General features: G+C 46.4%; 1 protein-coding gene across 1 annotated transcript in view; it reads left to right on the top strand.

The window, feature by feature from the left end:
- LOC125454007 (nmrA-like family domain-containing protein 1) overlaps positions 1–21,762 on the top strand; it is a 66,307-nt gene that overhangs the window by 28,913 nt on the left and 15,632 nt on the right. The window contains exon 2 of the mRNA XM_048534248.2: positions 12,978–13,216. Coding sequence (XP_048390205.1) covers positions 12,978–13,216 — 239 coding nt within the window. The remainder of the gene's footprint in view (positions 1–12,977; positions 13,217–21,762) is intronic.

Genomic DNA, 21,762 nt, shown 5'->3' with positions numbered 1-21,762 from the left:
AAATCTGGAATCAAAAGTTTAAAGATGACCATGAATCCACTGTGGAATGTCAAGAAAAACCCAACTGGTTCACTGCTGTCCTTCAGGGAATGATACTGGCATCCTTACCTGGTCTGGACTATATGTGACTCCAGAACCACAGCAATATGGTTCCCTACGGGCAGTTAGTGATTATTAATAAATGCTGGCCTAGTCAGCGACGCCCTCATCCTGTGATTGAATAAAACTAAAATAATTCAAAGAAAAACGTTTATTAATAAGTTAGATAATTGGACTGGAAATGTAACAGCACTCTGTGTGTATCGCACATATAAAGAAATAATATTTGATCTTAGTTGTCAACACAGCAATGCTGAAAAGAGAACAGGAAAGAAAAGAAGATGCATGTTTAGTCTGTTGTGCAGAAATAAAAAAAATAAAAATAAATAAAACTAGAATGATGATAAACTATTACAGGAGGAAAATAAGAAACTTAGAACTCGTGAGAGTTGCTACTGCATGATCTTGATGTGAAGACATTTGAATCACAAAGGAGGGAAAATGTGCTCTGAAAACATAACATGGAGTCTTTTGTGAGCCAGTGTCTGTGTAAGATGGTGGGAGCATAGCCTAGGGTGGACACAGACGAGTTCTTCCAAAACTACCCTGGTTGTCAAAGCAAATAACTGCACAGATCTGGGCTCTCATTCCTAGATAGGAACACAAGCACTGGAACTGTGTCCTCGAGCATAGTGCCCACTGAGTGCTTGTTTGTGAACACATTGAATCAGGTATGAGGCTGCCACTTAGGGGCATTGCTGACCCGGCCCTTGAAAGGCTAGACCTTAGAGATTAGCACTGTTGATACCTCCCTTCCAGGTCTCTTGTTCATCTAGTTATAAACTATGACATCTTTACTCATAACTCATCAGCATAAGTGATAATGGGAACTGCAGATGCTGGAGAATCCAAGATAATAAAATGTGAGGCTGGATGAACACAGCAGGCCCAGCAGCATCTCAGGAGCACAAAACCTGACATTTCCGGCCTAAACCCTTCATCAGCGATGGGATGGGGTGAGGGTTCTGGAATAAATAGGGAGAGAGGGGGAGGCGGACCGAAGATGGAGAGAAAAGAAGATAGGTGGAGAGGAGAGCATAGGTGGGGAGGTAGGGAGGGGATAGGTCAGTCCAGGGAAGATGGACAGGTCAAGGAGGTGGGATGAGGTTAGCCGGTAGGAGATGGAGGTGCAGCTTGGCGTGGGAGTAAGGGATGGGTGAGAGGAAGAACAGGTTAGGGAGGCAGAGACAGGTTGGACTAGTTTTGGGATGCACTGGGTGGAGGGGAAGAGCTGGGCTGGTTGTGTGGTGCAGTGGGGGGAGGGGACAAACTGGGCTGGTTTTGGGATGCGGTGGGGGAAGGGGAGATTTTGAAGCTGGTGAAGTCCACATTGATACCATAGGGCTGCAGGGTTCCCAAGCGGAATATGAGTTGCTGTTCCTGCAACCTTTAGGTGGCATCATTGTGGCACTGCAGGAGGCCCATGATGGACATGTCATCTAAAGAATGGGAGGGGGAGTGGAAATGGTTTGCGACTGGGAGGTGCAGTTGTTTATTGCGAACCGAGCGGAGGTGTTCTGCAAAGCGGTCCCCAAGCCTCCGCTTGGTTTCCCCAATGTAGAGGAAGCCACACCGGGTACAATGGATGCAGTATACCACATTGGCAGATGTGCAGGTGAACCTCTGCTGAATGTGGAAAGTCATCTTGGGGCCTGGGATAGGGGTGAGGGAGGAGGTGTGGGGGCAAGTGTAGCATTTCCTGTGGTTGCAGGGGAAGGTGCCGGGTGTGGTGGGGTTGGAGGGCAGTGTGGAGCGAACAAGGGAGTCATGGAGAGAGTGGTCTCTCCGGAAAGCAGACAAGGGTGGGGATGGAAAAATGTCTTGGGTGGTGGAGTCGGATTGTAGATGGCGGAAGTGTCGGAGGATGATGCATTGCATCTGGAGGTTGGTAGGGTGGAGTGTGAGAACGAGGGGGATCCTCTTTGGGTGGGTGTGGCGTGGGCGGGGTGTGAAGGATGTTTTGTGGGAAATGCGGGAGACGTGGTCAAGGGCGTTCACGAGCACTGTGGGGGGAAGTTGCGGTCCTTGAAGAACTTGGACATCTGGGATGTGTGGGAGTGGAATGCCTCATCGTGGGGGCGGAGGCGGAGGAATTGGGAATAGGGAATGGAATTTTTGCAGGAGGGTGGGTGGGAGGAGGTGTATTCTAGGTAGCTGTGGGAGTTGGTGGGCTTGAAATGGGCATCAGTTACAAGCTGCTTGAAATGGACATCAGTTACAATCTGACTTGTGACTCCCACAGCTACCTTGGATACACCACCGACTCCCACAGCTACCGAGAATACACCGCCTCCCACCCACCCTCCTGCAAAAATTCCATCCGCTATTCCCAATTCCTCCGCCTCTGCCGCATCTGGTCCCACGATGAAGCATTCCACTCCCGCACATCCCAGTTGTCCAAGTTCTTCAAGGACCGCAACTTTCCCCCCACAGTGCTCGAGAACGCCCTTGACCGCATCTCCCGCATTTCCCACAACACATCCCTCACACACCGCCCCCGCCACAACCGCCCAAAGATGATCCCCCTCGTTCTCACACACCAGCCCACCAACCTCCGGATACAATGCATCATCCTCCGACACTTCCACCATCTACAATCCGACCCTACCACCCAAGACATTTTTCCATCCCCACCCTTGTCTGCTTTCCGGAGAGACCACTCTCTCCGTGACTCCCTTGTTCGCTCCACACTGCCCTCCAACCCCACCACACCCGACACCTTCCCCTGCAACTGCAGGAAATGCTACACTTGCCCCCACACGTCCTCCCTAACCCCTATCCCAGGCCCCAAGATGACGTTCCATATTAAGCAGAGGTTCACATGCACATCTGTCAATGTGGTATACTGCATCCACTGTACCCGGTGTGGCTTCCTCTACATTGGGGAAACCAAGCGGAGGCTTGGGGACCGCTTTGCAGAACACATCCGCTCGGTTCGCAATAAAGAACTGCACCTCCCAGTCGCAAACCATTTCCACTCCCGCTCCCATTCTTTAGATGACATGTCCATCATGGGCCTCCTGCAGTGCCACAATGATGCCACCCGAAGTTTGCAGGAACAGCAACTCATATTCTGCTTGGGAACCCTGCAGCCCAATGGTATCAATGTGGACTTCACCAGCTTCAAAATCTCCCCTTCCCCCACCGCATCCCAAAACCAGCCCAGTTCGCCCCCTCCCCCACTGCACCACACAACCAGCCCAGCTCTTCCCCTCCATCCAGTGCATCCCAAAACCAGTCCAACCTGTCTCTGCCTCCCTAACCTGTTCTTCCTCTCACCCATCCCTTACTCCCACCCCAAGCCGCACCTCCATCTCCTACCGACTAACCTCATCCCACCTCCTTGACCTGTCCGTCTTCCCTGGACTGACCTATTCCCTCCCTACCTCCCCACCTATACTCTCCTCTCCACCTATCTTCTTTTCTCTCCATCTTCGGTCCGCCTCCCCGTCTCTCCCTATTTATTCCAGAACCCTCACCCCATCCCCCTTTCTGATGAATGGTCTAGGCCCGAACGTCAGCTTTTGTGTTCCTGAGATGCTGCTGGGCCTGCTGTGTTCATCCAGCCTCACATTTTATTATCATTGACATAAGTAATGGGTTTTCAAAACCGATGAACTATAGATAGCATCATTTATTTGTCATATTAGGGTCGTTCCAAGGTCGCGAAAAGTGCTTTAAAAATGCAAGTCTTCCTTTGCGCATTGTTTTATTTTCTCTTTCCAAAATATGATAAATATTTTCTTAATGGGTCTTAATAATCTCTTAATGTGAAAACCAAGAAATGCTTCCTCAGACTAGCTTTGACAATCTTCCAGAAAGATTCCGCTTTTGCAGCACATCAGCATAAAACACCTTAATATTTTGACACAAAAACAGAAATTCCTGGAAAAGCTTAGCAGGTCTGGCAGCATCTGTGGAAGGAAATCAGAGGTAATGTTTTGGGTCCAGTGACCCTTGCTCAGAACTCATAACCCTTCTGGGGGAGGGTCACTGGACTTGTACTGTTAACTCTGATTTCTTCCCACAGATGCTGCCGGACCTGCTGAACTTGTCCAGCAAGTTCTGTTTTTGTTGTTACTTTCTAGTATCTGCAATTCTTTCAGTTTTTAATTTAATATTTTGTAAGATCATTTTCTGAGATTGAGATGACAGTTTAAATGAGACCTCTGGAAGAAAATTCTTGCCACGCAGAAGAAAACTGATAAAATGACATGTAATCATTTTTTCAATCAATAATCTTGATATCAATAAATGTATGACTACAGAGCAATTAATTTGTCAAGGGTATCTAGTAAGTACATGAATCAGTGCTACATTGGATGACTGTAACAAGAACCACTGTGTGGGTTGAAGCAAGCAATTTCACACAAATCACAGCCATACTGCCAGTGAGGAAAAGCCAGCAAACAAGTGTTTCTTCTAATAAATGACAGAAACCTCATGGTGGACAATTATCTCTTAAAGGTTCTACTAAATTTATTGCTTAAAAGTGCAGCACAAACGTTCTCACCTAATTGTCCTCTTGATCAAATTAAAATGGGGAAGATGTGGAATTTATACACTCACCTAGCATCCATCGGTTCACAGCTTTTCAGTGAATAAGCAAGATACGTATTTTTAAAAATTTTTATTGAAAATTTGAATGCAGAAGTTAAAGTCGTAGTCTTTGAATCAAGTATCATTTGGATAGCCTTGCAATGAAGTTGTATCAGTAATTGCATTTGAGGATACAAACATTATTACAGCAAGTGACTGGGATTCTGTAATCAAAGTGACAAGCAGTTATTGACTGCTATTATCACATCTGAAATAACTTTTGCTGGAAATCAGAGCTCTTGCTTTGAAATGAGCAAAGCTGCAGTTTGTTGAATGTCACTATGAAGGGAAGACTGAAGGTCCTAAAGAAGGCACTGATTAAAGTACGTGCTTAAAACAGAAATTGCCACATTTTAAACCTTAGATGTGATAATGGGAACTGCAGATGCTGGAGAATCCAAGATAATGAAATGTGAGGCTGGATGAACACAGCAGGCCCAGCAGCATCTCAGGAGCACAAAACCTGACATTTCCGGCCTAAACCCTTCTTCAGAGAGGGGGACGGGATGAGGGTTCTGGAATAAATAGGGAGAGAGGGGGAGGCGGACCGAAGATGGAGAGAAAAGAAGATAGGTGGAGAGGAGAGTATAGGTGGGGAGGTAGGGAGGGGATAGGTCAGTCCAGGGAAGACGGACAGATCAAGGAGGTGGGATGAGGTTAGTCGGTAGGAGATGGAGGTGCGGCTTGGCGTGGGAGTAAGGGATGGGTGAGAGGAAGAACAGGTTAGGGAGGCAGAGACAGGTTGGACTGGTTTTGGGATGCACTGGGTGGAGGGGAAGAGCTGGGCTGGTTGTGTGGTGCAGTGGGGGGAGGGGACAAACTGGGCTGGTTTTGGGATGCGGTGGGGGAAGGGGAGATTTTGAAGCTGGTGAAGTCCACATTGATACCATTGGGCTGCAGGGTTCCCAAGCGGAATATGAGTTGCTGTTCCTGCAAACTTCGGTTGGCATCATTGTGGCACTGCAGGAGGCCCATGATGGACGTGTCATCTAAAGAATGGGAAGGGGAGTGGAAATGGTTTGCGACTGGGAGGTGCAGTTGTTTATTGCGAACCGAGCGGAGGTGTCTGCAAAGCCGTCCCCAAGCCTCCGCTTGGTTTCCCCAATGTAGAGGAAGCCACACCGGGTACAATGGATGCAGTATACCACATTGGCAGATGTGCAGGTGGACCTCTGCTTAATATGGAACGTCATCTTGGGGCCTGGGATAGGGGTGAGGGAGGAGGTGTGGGGACAAGTGTAGCATTTCCTGCGGTTGCAGGGGAAGGTGTCGGGTGTGGTGGGGTTGGAGGGCAGTGTGGAGCGAACAAGGGAGTCATGGAGAGAGTGGTCTCTCCGGAAAGCAGACAGCGCTGGGGATGGAAAAATGTCTTGGGCGGTGGGGTCGGATTGTAGATGGCGGAAGTGTCGGAGGATGATGCGTTGTATCCGGAGGTTGGTGGGGTGGAGTGTGAGAACGAGGGGGATCCTCTTTGGGCGGTTGTGGCAGGGGCGGGGTGTGAGGGATGTGTTGTGGGAAATGCGGGAGACGCGGTCAAGGGCATTCTCGAGCACTGTAGGGGGAAAGTTGCGGTCCTTGAAGAACTTGGACATCTGGGATGTGCAGGAGTGGAATGCCTCATCGTGGGAGCAGAGGCAGAGGAATTGGGAATAGGGGATGGAATTTTTGCAGGAGGGTGGGTGGGAGGAGGTGTATTCTAGGTAGCTGTGGGAGTCGGTGGGCTTGAAATGGACATCACTTACAAGCTGGTTGCCTGAGATGGAGACAGAGAGGTCCAGGAAGGTGAGGGATGTGCTGGAGATGGCCCAGGTGACTTGAAGGTTGGGGTGGAAGGTGTTGGTGAAGCGGATGAACTGTTCGAGCTCCTCTGGGGAGCACGAGGTGGCGCCGATACAGTCATCTGTGTAACGGAGGAAGAGGTGGGGTTTGGGGCCTGTGTAGCTGCGGAAGAGGGACTGTTCCACGTAACCTACCAAGAGGCAGGCATAGCTGGGGCCCATGCGGGTGCCCATGGCCACCCCCTTAGTCTGTAGGAAGTGGGAGGAATCGAAAGAGAAGTTGTTGAGGGTGAGGACGAGTTTGGCTAAGTGGATGAGGGTGTCGGTGGAGGGGGACTGGTCGGGCCTGCGGGACAGGAAGAAGCGGAGGGCCGAGAGGCCATCTGCATGCGGAATACAGGTGTATAGGGACTGGACATCCATGGTGAAAACCGACACCACCTCCTACCGCCCCCTCAATCATGACCCCACACCCAAGCACCAAACCATCATCTCCAACATCATTCATGACCTCATCACCTCAGGGGACCTCCCACCCACAGCCTCCAACCTCATTGTTCCCCAACCCCGCACGGCCCGTTTCTATCTCCTTCCCAAAATCCACAAACCTGCCTGCCCTGGTTGACCCATCGTCTCAGCCTGCTCCTGCCCCACCGAACTCATCTCCACCTATCTGGACTCCATTTTCTCCCCTTTGGTCCAGGAACTCCCTACCTACGTCCGTGACACCACCCACGCCCTCCACCTCCTCCAGGACTTCCAATTCCCTAGCCCCCAACACCTCATTTTCACCATGGATGCCCAGTCCCTATACACCTGTATTCCGCATGCAGATGGCCTCAAGGCCCTCCGCTTCTTCCTGTCCCGCAGGCCCGACCAGTCCCCCTCATCCGCCTAGCCGAACTCGTCCTCACCCTCAACAAATTCTCTTTTGATTCCTCCCACTTCCTACAGACTAAGGGGGTGGCCATGGGCACCCGCATGGGCCCCAGCTATGCCTGCCTCTTTGTAGGTTACGTGGAACAGTCCCTCTTCCGCAGCCACACAGGCTCCAAACCCCACCTCTTCCGCTGTTACATTGATGACTGTATCGGTGCCGCCTCGTGCTCCCCAGAGGAGCTGGAACAGTTCATCCACTTCACCAACACCTTCCACCCCAACCTTCAGTTCACCTGGGCCATCTCCAACACATCCCTCACCTTCCTGGACCTCTCAGTCTCCATCTCAGGCAACCAGCTTGTAAGTGATGTCCATTTCAAGCCCACCGACTCCCACAGCTACCTAGAATACACCTCCTCCCACCCACCCTCCTGCAAAAATTCCATCCCCGATTCCCAATTCGATGAGGCATTCCACTCCCGCACATCCCAGATGTCCAAGTTCTTCAAGGACCGCAACTTTCCCCCCACAGTGGTCGAGAACGCCCTTGACCGCGTCTCCCGCATTTCCCGCAAAACATTCCTCACACACCGCCCCCGCCACAACCGCCCAAAGAGGATCCCCCTCGTTCTCACACACCACCCCACCAACCTCCAGATACAACGCATCACCCTCCGACACTTCCGCCATCTACAATCCGACCCCACCACCCAAGACATTTTTCCATCCACAGCCCTGTCTGCTTTCCGGAGAGACCACTCTCTCCATGACTCCCTTGTTCGCTCCACACTGCCCTCCAACCCCACCACACCCGGCACCTTCCCCTGCAACCACAGGAAATGCTACACTTGCCCCCACACCTCCTCCCTCACCCCTATCCCAGGCCCCAAGATGACTTTCCACATTAAGCAGAAGTTCACCTACACATCTGCCAATGTGGTATACTGCATCCACTGTACCCGGTGTGGCTCCCTCTACATTGGGGAAACCAAGCGGAGGCTCGGGGACCCCTTTGCAGAACACCTCCGCTCGGTTCGCAATAAACAACTGCACCTCCCAGTCGCAAACCATTTCCACTCCCCCTCCCATTCTTTAGATGACATGTCCATCATGGGCCTCCTGCAGTGCCACAATGATGCCACCCGAAGGTTGCAGGAACAGCAACTCATATTCCGCTTGGGAACCCTGCAGCCCAATGGTATCAATGTGGACTTCACCAGCTTCAAAATCTCCCCTTCCCCCACCGCATCCCAAAACCAGCCCAGTTTGTCCCTTCCCCCCACTGTACCACACAACCAGCCCAGCTCTTCCCCTCCACCCCCGCATCCCAAAACCAATCCAGCCTGTCTCTGCCTCCCTAATCTGTTCTTCCTCTCACCCATCCCTTACTCCCACCCCAAGCCGCATCTCCATCTCCTACCTACTAACCTCATCCCAACTCCTTGACCTGTCCGTCTTCCCTGGACTGACCTATCCCCTCCCTACCTCCCTACCTATGCTCTCCTCTCCACCTATCTTCTTTTCTCTCCATCTTCGGTCCGCCTCCCCCTCTCTCCCTATTTATTCCAGAACCCTCACCCCATCCCCCTCTCTGATGAAGGGTCTAGGCCCGAAACGTCAGCTTTTGTGCTCCTGGGATGCTGCTGGGCCTGTTGTGTTCATCCAGCCTCACATTTCATTATCTTTAAACCTGAGATGTCTGATTCACTCATTTTCAATCAATCAGTAATTTTCCGGATTTTCCTCTTTACCTCCCATGCGTTTTGAAAAAAATAGACTCAAGTTGGGCAGAACTTCATGGTTGCCAACATCCATTGGGTGACAGGCAGGGGCGCTGGGCTGACGAGCAGAGGGGTGCGGATGTCGGGGTGGGAATGTGAGGGGTGACTTGATTGAATTGTATACATAGAACATAGAACTGTACAGCACAGTACAGGCCGTTCGGCCCTCGATTGTTGTGCCGACCTGTCATACCGATCTCAAGCCCATCTAACCTACACTATTCCATGTACGTCCATATGCTTGTCCAATGATGACTTAAATGTACCTAAAGTTGACGAATCTACTACTGTTGAGGCAAAGCGATCCATTCCCTTACTACTCTCTGAGTAACGAAACTACCTCTGACATATGTCCTATATCTTTCATCCCTCAATTTAAAGCTATGCCCCCTCGTGCTCGCCATCACCATCCTAGGAAAAAGGCTCTCCGTATCCACCCTATCTAACCCTCTGGTTATTTTATATGTTTCAATTAAGTCACCTCTCAACTTTCTTCTCTCTAATGAAAACAGCCTCAAGTCCCTCAGCCTTTCCTCGTAAGACCTCCCCTCCATACCAGGCAACATCCTAGTAAATCTCCTCTGCACCCTTTCCAAAGCTTCCACATGCTTCTTATAATGCGGTGACCAGGATTGTACACAATACTCCAAGTGCGGCTGCACCAGAGTTTTGTACAGCTTCACCATAACCTCTTGGTTCCGGAACTCAATCCCTCTATTAATAAAAGCTAAAACACTGTATGCCTTCTTAACAGCCCTTTCAACCTGTGTGGCAACTTTCAAGGATCTGTGTACATGGACACTGAGATCTCTTTGCTCATCTACACTACTAAGAATCTTACCGTTAGCCCAGTACTTTGCCTTCCGGTTACTCCTATCAACGTGCATCACCTCACACTTGTCTGCATTAAACTCCATTTGCCACCTCTCAGCCCAGCTCTGCAGCTTATCTATGTCTCTCTGCAACCTACAGCGTCCTTCGTCACTATCCACAACTCCACCATACTTAGTGTCATCTGCAAATTTACTAACCCATCCTTCTACACCCTCATCCAGGTCATTTATAAAAATGACAAACAGCAGTGGACCCAACACTGGTAACTGGTCTCCAGGATGTACATTTCCCATCAACTACCACCCTCTGTCTTCTTTCAGCAAGCCAGTTTCCGATTCAAACTGCTATATCTCCCACAATTCCATTCCTCCGCATTTTGTACAATAGCCTACTGTGGGGAACCTTATCGAACGCCTTGCTGAAATCCATATACACCACATCAACCGGTTTACTCTCATCTACCTGTTTGGTCACCTTCTCATAGAACTCAATAAGGTTTGTGAGGCACGACCTTCCCTTCACAAAACCATGCTGACTATCCCTAATCAATTCTTTTCTAGATGATTATAAATCCTATCCCTTATAACCTTTTCCAACAGTTTACCAACAACTGAGGTAAGGCTCACTGGTCTATAATTACCAGGGTTGTCTCTACTCCCTTTGTTGAACAGGGGAACCACATTTGCTATCCTCCAGTTGTCTGGCACTGTTCCTGTAGACAATGACGAGTTAAAGATCAATGCCAAAGGCTCGGCAATCTCCTCCCTGGCTTCCCAGAGGATCCTAGGATAAATCCCATCTGGCCCAGGGGACTTATCTATCTTCACCCCCTGTAGGATTTCTAATACCTCTTCCTTGTGAACCTCAATCCCACCTAGTCTAGTAGCCTGTATTTCAGTATTCTCCTCGACAACATTGTCGTTTTCTGGAGTGAATATTCTTGAAAAATATTAATTTAGCGCTTCCCCTATCACATCTGACTCCACACACAACTTACCACTACTATCCTTGATTGTGCCTAATCTTACTTTTGTCATTCATTTATTCCTTAAATACCTGTAGAAAGCCTTAGGGTTTACCCTGATCCTATCCGCCAACAACTTCTCATGTCTCCTCCTGGCTCTTCTGAGCTCTCTCTTTAGGTCTTTCCTGGCCACCTCGTAGCCCTCAAGCGCCCTAACTGAGCCATCACATCTCATCCTAACATAAGCCTTCTTCTTCCTCTTGACTAGAGATTCTACCTCCTTCATAAACCACGGCTCCCGCACTCTACAGCTTCCTCCCTGCCTGACAGGTACATATTTATCTAGGACACACAGGAGCTTTTCCTTGAATAAGCTCCACATTTCCAATGTGCCCATCCCCTGCAGTTTCCTTCCCCATCCTATGCTCCCTAAATCTTGCCTAATCTCATCGTAATTGCCTTTCCCCCAGCTATAACTCTTGCCCAGTGGTATACACCTATCCCTTTCCATCACTAAAGTAAACATAACAGAATTGTGATCGCTATCACCAAAGTGCTCACCTACTTACAAATCTAACACCTGGCCAGGCTCATTACTCAGTACCAAATCTAATGTGGTTTCGCCCCTTGTTGGCCTATCTACATACTGTGTCAGGAAGCCCTCCTGCACACTCTGGACAAAAACTGACCCATCTAGAGTACTCGAACTATAGTGTTCCCAGTCAATATTTGGAAAGTTGAAGTCCCCCATGACAACTACCCTGTCTCTCTCACTCCTATCGAGTATCATCTTTGCTATCCTTTCCTAACAGGGAGGTGTACGATTCCGAATGTCCTTGACAAGGTGGATGTGGAAAAGCTGTTTCCCCTTTCAGGTGAACAAAGAACTAGGGGCACTGATTTAAAATTATGAGTCACCTTTTTAGGACAGAGACAGCTGGCAATTCCACAGTCTCGGCAATGCCTCTCTGTCTTGTGGCTGCTGTAGAATTGCACTTGAAGGAAGAGTTCGCAACCATCACCAATGATGAAGGCTTGACTGGTGGTCTTTGGCGAAGACAAAACAACATACACACGCACACACAAACACCTATTGTTGATAACTTTGAAGTTGGGCTGAAGGGAGGAGGGCCACCGTCTCCCACAAGGAGGCAGAAAGACAACGGCATAGCTCCCTCCCAATCACCAGCACCACCAAACCCACTCTGCCCAGCTTACGGCCTTCTCTTGCCAAATTGTCCCTGACGCATTCCGAGTCTGTCCCAACAGGGCATATAAAATCCAGCCACAGGAGTCTGAGCGATAGCTCCTGGCACTGAGGCTAATTGCAGTGCCTAGCTACCTCGGGATCAAACCTATGACTTTCCTGATTCTGTAAACAAGGAAAACTCTCAGGGATTCCCAGAGATCGGCTCAAGGTTTAAAATAGTCCAGTGGAAGCTTGACCTTCACTTTACAAAACAGCCTCTGATCACACAATGCAGGGCCAAGTAAGTAATGAGGCATGAGAAAAACAAAATCATTGGAAATAATTTTTGCATACAGCTCAAGAGACAAATTTCTCATCGGAGTTAAGTCTTATGCCTGCAATAAAAGAATTGGGTCTACCACGTTCATGGCACCTCAAAGTCATCTCACACATACACACGTATAAACTATAGTTGCATCCTCTCCCAAAGGCTGAAAAATTGTGTTGACGGGATTAACAGATTAAAACTGAGCAGATAGAGAACCCACCAATAAACATGTAAGATCTGATTTCAAAAGAAAGTCAAGTTCACTTTTATTTTTAAAAACAGGCATATTTTACTGAGACACAGCCTCTAATTAACCTCAGGCTGTGCCTGTATACAGCACTTCTTCCAAGGGAGTATTAAACAAGTGGATGAGCAGATTTTTATTCATTGGGTTTGGTGGCCTTAAACATAAGGGAACAAATAAACAGAGTTCCAAAACAATTCCTTTATACTTACTACAAAAGATTTATCAAGTTGCGAACATTCCCCATGAATAGAATTAATGGAAATTTTCAATCTTGGGCAGGAAATCAAGGTGGATCAGTGGCGATGGCCCTATTGAAGGATGGCTCATTCAAGGTGAGAGCTATTACGAGGAACCCAAGAAAAAAAGCAGTTCAAGAATTGAAACGTCTTGGAGCTGAGATTGTAAAAGCTGACCTGGACAATGAAAAGAGCCTGTTGGAAGCACTGAAAGATGTATATGGAGTCTTCTTAGTCACAGATTACTGGGAGTATATGGACAAAGATAGAGAAGTACAGCAGGTATGAAGGAAATTATATGCAAAACTGAGACCCCATCTCATGGTTGCATGCATTTCTTCTTGCCACAAACCAGAAATAAGACAGCTCTTTAAAAAAAAATTGTCCTTTATACTGATGACACAATGGGAGCCGAACACTCACGATGAGAACCAATGAGCCTTATTTGCCATGGCCTTTGGTTTTCCTCCTTATCTTACTCCTAAAAAAATTGTTACCTGCCTTGAGATAGTGCTTATGTGTTTTAGATTCTCCAGGCAGACAGAACAATTTCTAAGTGCCTGTCCTGTCAAGTCCCTTCTGAATTTATCAATATGACCACCTCTATTCTTCTCAAGGACAAATTTACTCAGTCTCTCATCATAGGACTGCCTTCTCATTCCCAGGAGTCAATCTACCGGACTTCTAAGGGAAGTAAGTTTTGTTTCACATGCGGAGGGACAAATATTACACAAATTACTGTCACCAACATTGCCTCACAAAAGCTGTACACAATTGTAGCAAGACTTTATTGTTCTTGTTCTTGTACATCACACCTTGCAATGAGTCAACATGCCATTTGCCTTCCTAGTTTGTTGGACCTACACGTTAACCTTCTGCTTCCTTACAAGAGTACACAGAGTCTCTCAACAATTAAACATTGTTCCCATTATAAAATGTATTATGCCTTTCTATTATTATTAAAGCAACTAACCTCACATTTCAACACATTCTGTTCCATCTCTCACCTTGTTGTCCACTCTCTTAAACTATCAATATCTCTTTACAAACCCTTTGAGTACTCCTCGTAGTTTGCACTCCTGACTAGCTTTGCCTTGTCAGCAAACCTGGATGCACTACTCTCAAGTCTCACCTTCTCACCTTCAAAGTCATTCATGTGGATTGCGAATTGGTGAGACCCTGGCACTGATCCTTACGGCTTTTTACCAGTTACAGCTCTCCAGTTTGCAAATGCCCTCTTTATCTCTCCTGTCTGGTTCCAGTCCATTATCCAATGTTCCATACACATCAAGGTACGATCCCACAGTCCATCAGGTCTGAACTTGCACAGTAATTTTCTGTAAGGCACCTCATGCCTTTTGGAGATGCAAGTGTACTACATCTGATTGCACCCTTATTCTCCATCTTATGAGTTATGTCCTCACAAAATTCTAATAAGTTGTCAAATACACTATAAAAAAGACCCTATACAGCCAACAAACAAAACAAACGTCATGTACAAAATACCTTGCAAGAACTGTGACAAACACTACATTGGACAAACTGGCAGAAAGCTAGCCACCAGAATACATGAACATCAACTAGCCACAAAACAACATGACCCACTATCACTCGTATCCTTACATACAGATGAGGAAGGATACCACTTTGATTGGGACAACACATCCATCCTAGGACAAGCCAAACAGAGACACGCACGAGAATTCCTAGAAGCATGTCATTCCAACCGGAATTCCATCAACAAACACATTGATTTGGAGCCAATCTACCATCCCCTGAGAAAAAGAACAGGAAATGACATCACCAACCCAAGAAAACTTAACCAGATAAATAGAAAGCGGGACATAACACCAGCGCTTCGTCGGAGTCTCACTGATGATGTTACCTAGAATGGTGACAAAACGTCTGAAAACTAACCTTCCAGCTCAGCGAGCAAACTCACATCCAGAACCTCAACCTGAGCTACAAATCTTCTCAAAACTTGCTTGTCAAATACAGTTTATCTTTTGTAAAACCATGTTGACCATCTGATTATACAATGATTGCTAAAGTGCATTATTAAGACATGTTGAAGAATGTATTCCTGCATTTTCCTGATGTGTGGTGTTAGGCTATTGACCTATACCTCCTTTTCTGCTTTCCACTCTCCCTCCATTCTTGAATAGTGGTGTTACACTTGCTAACCCTCATAAAGTGCTGGGAACATTCTGGAGTCTGTAGGATTTTGGAAAATCATTACCAATGCATGCACTAGCTCAACAGCTATTTGTTTTAGAACCCTAGGAAGTAGTCAGTCATGTCATGGGGATTTGACAGCTCTTCATCCCACATGTTTTGGCAATACATTTTTCTGCTGATACTAATTACTCTTTGTTTCTGGTATTTAATTTGAATCTTCTACTGAAGACAGACATAAGCGTTCAACAACTCTGCCATTTCACATTCCCCATGTAACTTCCTTTGTGTCTGCCTCTCCTGATTATGTGCTTAAAAGCTTGTACAATCCATTTTTTATATGCCTGACTAGTTCAATTTCATCTCTTTGTTAATGTTTTGCACACCCTTTGCTAATTTATAGAACATTTGCAATATTCAGGCTTACTCTTATTCTTTAAACCTTACAAGCCTATTCTTTCACTCTAACACAGCCTTCAACTGTTCTTGTGACCCATATATGGATCTATCTCATTCATACAAGATGTAAAGTAGTTTCAGCCCCAGGTGATTCCACAACATATTCTTCTAGGAGCTATTACGAAAACATTCTGCAAATGCATCTTCCAGGCTACCTTTGATAATTTGATTTGTCTTGTCTTTTTGAAGCTTGAAGTACCTTATCTTTCCAATTATTTCTTGTTTGATGATTACTGCAGTGTTTAGTAATGTTACAGGTCCTATCAGCTATTTATCCCTCAATATTATTATATCATTATTATCCCTCCCTGGGATTCCTGGTGTCATCTTTGAAATACAGCTGCGCACCCAGTCAAGAATTGGCAGTCTACTGTTGCACTGGACTTGTTGGACAGACGGCAATTGTCACTCAAATTTGCCAACAGGACCTAGGTGATCCTGCTGGAAGGTGGGGAATGCCCAGTCGCTGCCCAAGGAAATGCACTGAGTTGCCCATGACTGTTGGAGGTCTGGAGGAGCAAGCATCAGACTGGTATTTGCTCTGACTTTCATGTTGAGAATTGACGCCATCTAGTTTCTGTCTGGCAGATGTGAAAGTGGGGAAACTGCATATCAAGCACATAAGTTTAAGTAATAATGAGGATGTTAATGCATACAAATAGGCCTCTCACTGTTTGCTAGCAAGAACTTCATTTTGTCATTCCACACTGTTGGAAAATGGGACCTTTCCTCTTGATGGTGGTAAGTTTCTCTCTGGCTATCTCGTGCAGTTCTCGTAATTTCTCACCAATTCCCTCAGAGTCAGGGAAAGTCTGTCCGTTGTCTCTATTGTGATGATTATATCAAATCCATTTAACTCGTTTTTTTGCTGCTAGATTGTTTATCTTATTTTTTTTAACTACTATTCATTATATGGACCTTATATGCTGATACACAATTAATGTTAAATTCTCTATCCTTTGCTGCCCTGTTTTGATGGTTTTACCCAAATTATTACACTGCTCCATTACTTCAATTTTTTCTTCAGTTTTTCTAAATCTTTGCCCCTCCCTCAATGACCAACAGCCCCCTCTCCAGCTCAAACTACAGACCTGCATTTTAAGTTTTTAAGCCCTATCTTTGGTCTTAGTTGCATGATTTGTAGAATATTAGTTCATGTCTGGTTTAAGTCAAGCCCATCCCAGCGAGACTGTTGTCCTAATGCTGGTGTCACTGCCCCATGAAACAAAACAACTTCTCCCTGCGCCTCTCTTTGAGCCCGGTAGTTAACGCTCTAAATCTGTTTTACTCTTTGGCAATTGGCACATTCTAGAGATTATTCTCTGTGAATTCCTTCATCTCAATTTTATTCTAGCTGTCCAAACTTTCTCAGCAAAACATCATTCCTACTCCTGCCTATTTGTTCTTATGTGGGACAGGAACAGGATTCACCTCCTATCACTCTCAAGTTAACTCCAGCTGCCAGGAGGTAACCCTTGAGCCTTACACCAAGTAGAGAGACAGCTGGGCAGGCAACACAACCTTTGGAATTCCCAATTTTTGCTGTAGTGATCGTTGTACAAACCACTAAGGATACAATCCTCCAATCCTATCATTTTCCTTTCACTCTCCCTAGTTGATACGCAATTCGATGATAACATTAGGGTGATCAACTTACCCATCCACCCTGCAGCACTTATTTTGATCCATGCAGGTAGCATGTACCTTGCACTTGTTGGTCAAAGTCAAGGACTCAGACTGCTCATTATTACATTGTGAATCTCTAATGTGTAGATTCATAGTCACACACCTGCTTGTCCCTCACCATTGATCTACTCCAAACTTCTGCTTAAATTAAAGGGTGTGACTTACTTTGTTTGAAGGGGGTTTGATGCCCCAAAATGTCTGCAACTTGGCCCCTAGCTCAACAACTCTAAGTTGAAATTGCTCATGCTTCAAAGACGTATAGCAGATATGTCTCTTTGGAATTGCAGTGCTCTCCACAACTCCCACAGGTTGCTGTTTCAACACGCCATCTGCCTAACCATTTCTTTCTAACCTTATTTACTTGATTTAGCTAATTGCTTCTTTGCTGGATTAGTAATTAGTAAAGGCAAACAACAACCTGAGATATATTTTCTGACTGATGTTTTCATGGGACCAGTATACACATTTTTTTCTGATATTGGTTTATTGGCATTTTTTACTGCTTTCGCAAGGGTGTTCATTGGTTCTTTATCGTTCGATATCATCCTGGCTTCTGCAGCTCACCATTTAAAACACCTTGTTTGACAACTCTTAGTTTTATTTTCCCTGTAAACATCTGAGCACATAACAATTGTGACCAATTTCAACCTTTGATGCTAGCAGGGATTGCAAGTGCCGTTTTAAGGAACCGTACCATATTTGCATCAGAAATCCAGACCCTTATGCTCCCGCTGCATGACACCAATTTCATCAGATCCCCAGTTTCAGCTGCATTTAAATTAGTGGGCAAACTACAGAACCTGTACACAAGCTCTCTCACATGCTGAGTGCTTCCAGCATGTTCAGTTTTTTTGTTTTAGATGTTTAGGACCTGCAGAACTTTGCTAACAGAACAGTTGAGGAACTGCCCTTCAGTTCGTGGTTATGTAAAAAACAGTAGGGGTGGAGCTTTAACCTGAAGGCATCGCAACATATTCCACTCATTCAAGACTTGCAATATTTCTGGTGACTTCCCGAACCATGCTTTCAGTGGAAGTATTGTTGGAAGATATGGTAGTTTGAATAGCATACTGTTGTTGTTAGTGTCCAAAGTTTTATCTATTTGTATCTATATTCACATAGTTGCGATTGGTCATAAGTAAATAATTTACTGCAGATACTCTGCAACACACCTTTCTGATGAAGCCATGTGATAGCAGCCAGGAAGTATTTCTTATTTCCATCCAGAAATTGACAACTCTGAAACAGGGACTTTGACCTATAATATCTGTGCCAGTGCTTTTTCCCTTCATTAACCGTCTTGTCCAATCTTACTCTCCTGCTTGCTCCCAACACCCTTGCAGAGTTTCTCTTTTATAGAAGACTATCTAATTTATGTCTAAAATAATTTATCTGTTCAGCCTTAACAGAGAATAGCAGCGAATACTGCATTGTAACTTGCTTAGGTGTAAAGAAATTTGTGGAAATGGCTCTTCCCACACTGGCATGGCTGAAATCAGGAGGTTATGTAGTGTGCAACCACTAAAGTGCATTGTACTATTGGTTGACACTGTTTTATAGCTATCAGCATGTCAGCATGTCCCCTTTACAATATTTCTTTAAGTCAAAGATGATGCGTACCTGGCAGTCGAACATTCTGGCAGCTTGTATTTTTGCAGATTTCTGCCGAGTTACAAGGGATCTGCAGAAAGTAAAATCAATCTTTGCCAGTTTTGTCTGCTTGGAGTCGGGAGTGCTATAAAACACAACAATTGAATTGTCTATATTATAAGAAATATAGATGTAATACATGGAAAATGAGGCACAGAGCCAAGTTTTTATTTGTAATGTTGACTTGAACTCTTCAATTATAGTGGCCTGAGTCTTGCAATTAGTATGATAGGTTGGGGCCATTTTGTATTAAACGAAATTAAACACAGGATCCAAGACAGCTGTAAAGCAGCTTTCACATCTCAAGAGGGTAATCTTTCCAGCTGGAACATACGCAAAACTATCTTGTACAATATGTACAGATTGCCATCAAGTGAATCAGCCTCAGAACTCTGTCAGAAATCGGTTTTGTTAATCATTTTTCTTGCTGAAATGGGAATATTAGCTTTTAAAGAGATTATCTTCAACTCGTAGAACTGGATAACAAAGAAAAATGCAGTATGTGAATAGCTTACCTGTTGAAAATTTATTTTGCTCAAAGAAACTAAAGTGTGTTCTGTATTTCCAAAATTCTCCTAGTTTCTCTGAATAGATATTTGATTTTATTTCTATACTTCTGAAATTAGTCCCCATCTCACCTGTATCCTTTTCAGATTGTGAACCCTAATATGCCCTCATTAATGCCTGCTCTCTATTTCTGCCTTGTAAAGACTATATATTTTTGTTTTGTAGTAGGTTTCTTATGGACTGAAATGGGAAAAGGCTCTTCCTCCATTACACTGATGACTGTATTCGCGCCGTTTTGTGCTCCCACAAGGAGCTCGAACAGTTCATCTACTTCACCAACACCTTTCACCCCAACCATAGGTTCACCAGGACCATCTCTGATACCTTTCTCTCCTTCCCAGACCTCTCTGTTTCCATCTCTGGTAACCACCTGAAAACCGATATCCATTCCAAGCCGACCAACTTCCACAGCTACTTAGAATACACCTCCTCCCACCCACCTTCCTGCAAAAATGCCATCCCCTATTCCTAATTCCTTCGCCTCTGCCACACCTGCTCCCAGGATGAGGCATTCCACTTCCAAGCATCTCAGATGTCCTTGTTTTTCAAGGACCGCAGCTTCCCCCCTCAGTGGTTGAGAACGCCCTCAACCGTGTCTCCCGTGTTTCCCACAACTCATCCCTCACACCCCGCCCCTGCCACAACCGCCCAAAGAGGATCCCCCTCGTTCTCACACACCACCCCACCAACCTCCGGATACAACGCATCATCCTCCAACACTTCCGCCATCTACAATCCGACCCCACCACCCAAGACATTTTCCCATCCCCACCCTTGTCTGCTTTCCGGAGAGACCACTCTCTCCGTGACTCCCTTGTTCACTCCACGCTGCCCTCCAACCCCGCCACACCCGGCACCTTCCCCTGCAACCGCAGGAAGTGCTACACTTGCCCCCACACCTCCCCCCCCCACCCCCATCCCAGGCAGCAAGAAGACTTTCCATATCAAGCAGATGCTCACCTGCACATCTGCTAATGTGGTATACTGCATCTGCTGTTCCCGTTGTGGCCTCCTCTACGTCGGGGAAACCAAGCGGAGGCTTTGCAGAACACCTCCGCTCGGTTCGCACTAAACATCTGCACCTCCCAGTCACAAACCATTTCAGCTCCCCCTTCCATTCCTCAGATGACATGTCCATCCTGGGCCTCCTGCAGTGCCACAACAATGCCACCTAAAGATTGCAGGAACAGCACCTCGTATTCCACTTGGGAACCCTGCAGTCCATGGTATCAATGTGGATTTGACAAGCTTCAAAATCTCCCCTCCCGCTACGGCATCCCAAAACCAGCCCAGTTTGTCACCACCTCTCTAACCTGTCCTTCCTCCCATCTATCCCTTCCTCCTGCCTCAAGCCCCACCCCCATCTCCTACCTACTGGCTTCATTATGCCCCCCCTTGACCTGTCCGTCCTCCCTGGACTGACCTATCCCCTCCCTACCTCACCTTTACTGGTTCCATCCCCTGTCTGTCTTCTCTCCCCCTATTTTCTCCTCTTTCCATCTTCAATCTGCCTCCCCCCTCTCCCTTTCTATTTCAGAATCCCTTCCCTCCCCATTTCTGAAGAAGGCTCTATGCCCGTAACGTCAGTTTTCCTGCTCCTCTGATGCTCATCGGCCTGCTGTGCTCATCCAGCTCTACACCTTGTTATCTCAGATTCTCTAGCTTCTGCACGTCCTTCTATCTCTGGGAAAAGGCTTGATTTTTTTCAAAACGACAAGGATTGTGGAAGGTGATGAAGGGTCTAGGCCCGAAACGTCAGCTTTTGTGCTCCTGAGATGCTGCTGGGCCTGCTGTGTTCATGCAGCCTCACATTTTATTATCAAGTATTGTGGAAGGTTTGTTGCGCTTCCTAAAAGTAAGTTATCAAAACTCATTATAAGTAATGTTTACCCAGCTGCTGTGTTCACCTGGTGGGGAGGTCGGTTGCAAATGGTCTGGAACCAGGGGGTGTACGCACAGTGTAATTTGGCTTGCAGCAAGTAACTGGTTTGGGGAGTAGTGATCAGCTACAGATGACAAAGGCTGGCTGCCTACTAACAATCATGTGATTGGCTTCTGTGTAGTTGAACAGCTTATGGGTGTGAATGATATTACCAGAAGCCTGCAGGTCTCTGGAAGGAGAGGTGTTGTGTCTCTCCATACATTTTAAAAACAAAGTGCCTGCAGGAAGCTCATATTCTCACCCACCAGCTGCTGTAAACTATTACTTTTAACCAATAAGTCAGTGAAAGAGTCGCTGTATGCCTTCTGCGAGGAACTGAAAAGTACCTGGAGAAGAATTTTGAAGAATA

The sequence above is a fragment of the Stegostoma tigrinum genome, chromosome 7 (assembly GCF_030684315.1).
Source record: "Stegostoma tigrinum isolate sSteTig4 chromosome 7, sSteTig4.hap1, whole genome shotgun sequence".
Lineage (NCBI taxonomy): Eukaryota > Metazoa > Chordata > Chondrichthyes > Orectolobiformes > Stegostomatidae > Stegostoma > Stegostoma tigrinum.
This window is presented reverse-complemented; position numbering and strand designations above follow the sequence as displayed.